This window comes from Buceros rhinoceros, unplaced genomic scaffold (assembly GCF_000710305.1).
Source record: "Buceros rhinoceros silvestris isolate BGI_N320 unplaced genomic scaffold, ASM71030v1 scaffold14436, whole genome shotgun sequence".
In the NCBI taxonomy this organism is placed as follows: Eukaryota; Metazoa; Chordata; class Aves; order Bucerotiformes; family Bucerotidae; genus Buceros; species Buceros rhinoceros.
This window is the reverse complement of record NW_010415880.1, coordinates 892-6,746: the sequence shown is the minus strand read 5'-3', so window position 1 is coordinate 6,746 and position 5,855 is coordinate 892. Positions and strand designations below refer to the sequence as shown.

Here is a 5,855-nt window from a genome sequence, read left to right as displayed (position 1 = left end):
GAACCTCCCATTCTGCCTGAAGGCATCTCTATTTCAATCTGTCTCTGGGTTTCAAGGGAGACTTTTCAGAATTCACCAAAGGGACAACACAATAGCTCAGATGTATCTTCAGCTTCAGCCTCTGACAAGGTCCTTTGAAGAGCCTTCAGGCAGCACGAAGGTACAGCAATAACGGGACTGGCTGGTTGAAGAGCACAGCAGGGTTCAGTCAGTACAGGCCTTGTGCTTTAACGCAGAATTAAAACCTATACATTCACCTCAACGATCTTTGCTTCTGCTGGCTTTGAAACTAACCCACTTCTCCTTTAGATCAGTGCAAATATACTTCATACAAAACAGTTCTGCAAGATGACATGAGCTACAGGAGTAAAGAAAACCTCACAGGCAGTCTGAAATCCCCAGTGTCAGAGTACGACCCCTTTAAACTCACTGTTATCCTGGCTCTGCGAAACACAGACGTAACTCAGGGGCTTCGTTTGCCATGTCTGTTAGTGTGGTATCCCAGGCTGCTGAAAGCTTTGATGAAGAACTGTATTTAACCCTTTGCCACAGAAGTGAGCCCGCACATACTGCGGGCTTGGTGTAAAAAGGCAAGGGGGACTCTCTGTGTCAGTCTCCCTTCCAGAATATCTCCTAGAACACCAAGCACCCCTCAAAAATCTCTCATATGCTGCTATTATTGGACTACTCCACAAGAAAGACCAGCAAGACTTACTGATGGGGATGGGCATGTTACTGGTGTAGTCTACAGCAACGCCAACAGGCAGAGTGTCATCACTCTTATCTGTCACAGGAAGCTCTGCTCTGCTGGAGTCCTCCAAAACCCACGATTCCCAGTTCTGCAAAAAGTAAGATATTACTTTGACTACTGCTGTCCTGCGATCAGCCTTCTTCAGAACTCTAACCTACTACAGTGGAAAGGTAAGACTAAAAAAACCAAAAGAGCATCTTCTTAAATGTGGTGGATTAACCAGTGCCACAAGGATGAGGACACCTCACAGATTTGTGTGTGACTTCAAACACATCACTGCCTGTCAGAATTAAGTCAAACAGTTTCAACTGATGACCTCGCATGAATCATTTGATCATAGTGAGCTTGACCAAATTTTGAGCCTGCCAAGTGAATCATGAAAAACGTACTTCTCGTACTTGCTTCACATCATACCATGTCTCCATTCACCCTTTCTCTTTTATGTCACTCATGTTTCTTGTTCACATATTAATTACATTTATGGTAAGATTCTGTACAACTCAGATGTAAAAAGGAGTTTTTGTTTTGGGGTGATTTTTAAAAATTTATCATCTCATTGTATTCCAGATGTTACACAGGTTATACTTGCTTAGACTTTCAAGAAAGAGAAGGTACATATGCACAAATGAGACAGGAACAAAAATATTACCTGATCTCCTTGCCTGGCAAGGATGCTGACTTCTGTGGAAGCTGCCGAAGCTGCCAGAACTAGATCCCTGTAAGGATGGACACAAGTAGATTAAAACCAACATGACAGTCCAGGGCAAGGGCCCCAGCTCCACGGTTCATTATCATCTGTGCAAATTCATGACTAGGAATAGAGTTATAACAATATAAAGCTGACTTTTCCTCCCAAGATGAGGGAAACATGATTTGCCACACAAACATAATTTCATTTGTCTCACACGCAGGTATTGTACAGTTTACAAAAAGGAGGAACACAACATATGGAGAAGCACTGACCACTCAGACACCCATAACAAGGGCAACACCATGCCATGATTCCCACCACTCACCACTCCTCAACATAGTTGAGGAAATAATGATGCTGTCTCTCCGTGCAGCTCCCATAGCAAGGCTCCATGAAATTCACAAACTTCTCTGGTCGCTTCTCTTCCTTTTTCTGCAAGATCAACAGGGTAATTTACCTTCTGATGTAGAAACCAAGTTATCTCCCATAATATGACTGCATTGGGGTACACCAAGAATCGCCACATACTTGAAGAGAGAAAAGGCATCATGAGACCACTTGAAAGACTAAGAACAAAGCAACCAAACCAAACCTCTCCTCCAAAAGATAAAGGAACAATAAAGAGGTTACCAAGGAATTTAGATCTCACAATGAATAACCTGATACTTATCTCGAATTCTACACAAAGCCAATGTGAATAATAAACAAGTCAAGAACAAAACACAAACCACGTTGTGACTTGCTGGCACTTACAGGTAGTATGGCTATGACCACTTCTGGAGGTGTTTCCAGTGTCCCATCAGCCGCTGCATACACAATAGTAAAGACATAGGTGCCAATCCACAGGACATCCAAAACTGGAACAGAAGGAAGGAAACACCTCAGCCACAAACACTTCCAAAGGGTGCTTCCTTGTTTATTGATTTTAACCGCACAGCAACTGACAAATGTGTAAACGAGGAATCACTAAGGTGAAGAATTTCAATAATCTGTCTGCAGAACATCAATATTATTGGGGGGTTGGGGGGTGGGGGAACTGTTTGATGCCAGAAATTTCAAGCAGAAACCAAAAGAATGTATTTTATTTGCTTGAGGATACCACAGGCGAGACAACACCAGTGTTTCCAAGCACGGACGATGTTCTGGCATATCCAAATGAAGTGTTTCTGCTTTTCTGAACACACTGTTTTGACATGTTATTGAAAAGTCAAAATCATGAAATGGAACTCACACAAAATATGAGAATGGGATCTACATCCAGAAATCTTCACACTAAAAGGAAATCACTTGTGACAGTATTGCCTACCACATCGATGAGCAAAAAACAGCTTTTAAAATGCCTATTTAAAACATTCTAGAAATAGATGAGGACTCTGGCTGACCTGTAATTTTTCCTACACAGCCCAGAGATAAAGCACCTAATTATTTTTCCTAAATACTTAAAAATCACACTGTAATTACGTAAGCAGTGCAGTGTACAGCTGCTATAACTAAAAACAACGTGAGGAGGAATGAGTAAGGATGAGGAATGATTGAAAAGAAAACATATTAAAAAGAAATAAAAAGATGTACCTTTAACAGGATTGTCCGAGTCATAGAAGGGTGGACAAGGGATTACTTTCTTCTCCTGCAGATTCTGTAAATAAAACTACTCTTAAAAACAATGAAAAAGTCAATCTCAAGTATTCCAGAAAGCCCAGAGAGCTGGTTTCAAGCAACTCTCCCACTCTTCAGGTGCCGCTCCAAAATCATGACTCTACATGAGGTGTAAACCTCAGATTGAACCCAGCACTGGTCTGAGACACTGAAGCGCTTCACACCGCTCACACCATGTGCCACCTGGCCAAACTCCATAGCTTGCGATGCAAAGAACATATTGCACACGAGGGAACAGACATAAAGCTTTACTACCACAGTACTTACAGGCAGGTACTGCACCACAGTGCCGTTTTGCCTCCCTACAGCCAGCTGTTTTCCCTTTGGGCTCCAACACACTGAGGAAAAAAAAAAAAAAAAAAAGATAATTTCCTTAGTGTTGAGGAACTGGAGAGTTACAAGGCTCAACAAAAGCAGGACCAATAAATGAAAACCATAATTTTTTTTTCTCCTGAACAAAATCATGAATCTTGATGATACAGAGAAAGTGAGGCTGCACAGATCAAAACCCAACAGATGAAGACTCTTATTCATTCATATTCTTCCTTGGAAATGACAGTCAGGCCTCAGACAGTGCAAACCACGGGCAGGCACACTTGACTAATTCACAACATGCAGCTCCTCCAGCCCACTGGGAAAGAGCAGTTACAGTGCAATGCTTTTTCCCAGTTTCAGGGAGTTTAATTTCTTCCTTTTTGTGAGGATTTGAAGAAACTTCCTCCCCAGACAAACAGCCTGTCTTTTAACATCTATCAGTCTGCTTCTTCCCATCAGTGTCCAACATTCCGTATGCTCTCCAGGGCTGCCACTCACCAGACGTGACAGCGACAGAGGAGGGCAGCGTGGCGTACACTTTGACAGTGTCGGTGACCTGCAGGACAGAGATGCTGCCATCGGACAGGCAGATGGCCACCATGGCTGGACTGGCAGGGTTCCACTTCAGGTCATTGACCATCGCTGCGCTTCCCGAGTCCTTGGCCAGTTTGTGATACGCAAACGCACGTTTCTGCTGTTTTGCCTTTTAGGAAAGACAAATACATGAGATAGTCAAAGCTGAGCACAAATCAAGCTCTCCCAAAGTAAAAATTCAGATTGGTTTTGACCCTCCTATAAATTAATGACTGATAAAAATAAGAACCAGATTTTCAGTGTACTGAACAATTCCCTTTACAAGACATTTCCCACAGAGAGAAAGAAAAATCCCACCCAAGCGATGACTCTCCTCCTGCTGTACTCTGAAAAAACAAAAAACCAAATCCACAATCTTTACCTGATTTAAGAGTGTGCGGACATCAAAAAAGCCAATGAAGGAACCGATCTCACTGGACATCATACAGATGGACAGCGTGAGATTATCACAGCTCAGAGCCAGGTGCTGCACAGGAAACTTCATGGGGACTAAGGTACTCTGAACATTCTCCACTTAAAACACAAAAGGAAAGGAAGATAGAACAAAGGAAACAGATTTAAATAGCAAGAACCATTCTCGTAAAACAATACCATTAGAAGGAGTTTATGCAAAAGTCACCAGTCCTATGAACAGCAGCTACCAAAGCCAACGCGTAGAAAAACTGAGTGACACCAAATCCCATAATCTCCATCAGTACAGCCTCAAGAGTTGCCAAAGTCTTAAGAAATTCCACTTTCCTCCACCAGTAACCTGGAGTAAAAATAAGTGGACGGATTTTGGGGTTTACTCGTGTATGCACGTGAATAACTCGAGTGGCAGAGAGTTACTAAGGACAAAGGAGAACAAAAACCATACTGCCCCTGGGTGTATTTTGCTCTTAGGTGATGGAACAGCGATTGCTTCCTCTCTTGCGGGACAGTGGTTTAGTCAGAGCAGATAACTCAGTGTGAGATCTCTGTCCCTCCACTCACACACATCCCTGATGGATGCACAGGTTCTTGGCTCACAGCCTGGACACCAAGACAGGCTACAGGGAAAGGGGGATGTTCTCAGGTAGGAAAAGTCAACCACAATTCCTGGCACTGACCACAGGTGACCACATCCGAATGACACTTGGAGCTAGCACAGAGCATCCTGGTGATGTGTTCCCAACAACCGTACTCGCTTTCAGCCAGAGGTACAGCAAATATCATTACTGCCTTCTCATACAAGAAAACGTGGCAGTTTCAAATGCATGAAAGGCATGACGTGGACTGTCTCAGAAGCCAAGAGCTCCATCCCATACAGAGCCGTCCCTGCAAAGGCCACGAGACATGAGTGTGTCTTACCGATTTTATTGGGATCTTCTCCCAGCGGGTTTTGCATGAGGAGGTTTCTAGTGTGAAAGATCTGCAGGCTGGTCCCTCCAGCAGCAAAGACCAGCCCGTATTTGTTAGACACCGCCAGGAGACTGGAGCGCTCTTTGGGAAGATCGTCTGGAGCATCAAAAATACGGACCTTCTTCAGTGCTCTGAACTGGAAATCCTGTTGAGAGAGTTGGGAAGCAGCTGTACACATGCTGGCAAGGAGGAAGAGTTTACTTCAGCTTCTCTAAGACAGTAAGCTGAAAAGCCTCTCCACAAAAGCTGCAAAGCACCTGCCAAGGCACAGTCCACACCCACGCTGTCACTGGCCATCCCATCCCATTTTCTGTCTAATAAACACTGAGATCACACCATATATTTTCCATTGGCTGAATCTCTCTTCCACCCAGTGCCAACATTAATAAAACCTGCAGGAGATTAATATATCTGGGACATCTAACCAAAAACCATACAAAAACTAGCCAACAGATACAGTAGGGAAAA

The 5,855-nt window shown here is 43.5% G+C and overlaps 1 protein-coding gene across 1 annotated transcript in view; it reads right to left on the bottom strand.

Moving 5' to 3' along the window:
- NUP214 (nucleoporin 214kDa) overlaps nucleotides 1–5,532 on the bottom strand; it is a gene marked incomplete at its 5' end in the record, with an annotated part of 41,444 nt that extends 35,912 nt beyond the window's left edge. The window contains 9 exons of the mRNA XM_010137581.1: nucleotides 716–839; nucleotides 1,401–1,467; nucleotides 1,768–1,874; nucleotides 2,196–2,299; nucleotides 3,015–3,078; nucleotides 3,366–3,436; nucleotides 3,912–4,116; nucleotides 4,369–4,520; nucleotides 5,337–5,532. Coding sequence (XP_010135883.1) covers nucleotides 716–839; nucleotides 1,401–1,467; nucleotides 1,768–1,874; nucleotides 2,196–2,299; nucleotides 3,015–3,078; nucleotides 3,366–3,436; nucleotides 3,912–4,116; nucleotides 4,369–4,520; nucleotides 5,337–5,532 — 1,090 coding nt within the window. The remainder of the gene's footprint in view (nucleotides 1–715; nucleotides 840–1,400; nucleotides 1,468–1,767; nucleotides 1,875–2,195; nucleotides 2,300–3,014; nucleotides 3,079–3,365; nucleotides 3,437–3,911; nucleotides 4,117–4,368; nucleotides 4,521–5,336) is intronic.
- Between the last annotated feature and the right edge of the window lie 323 nt (nucleotides 5,533–5,855).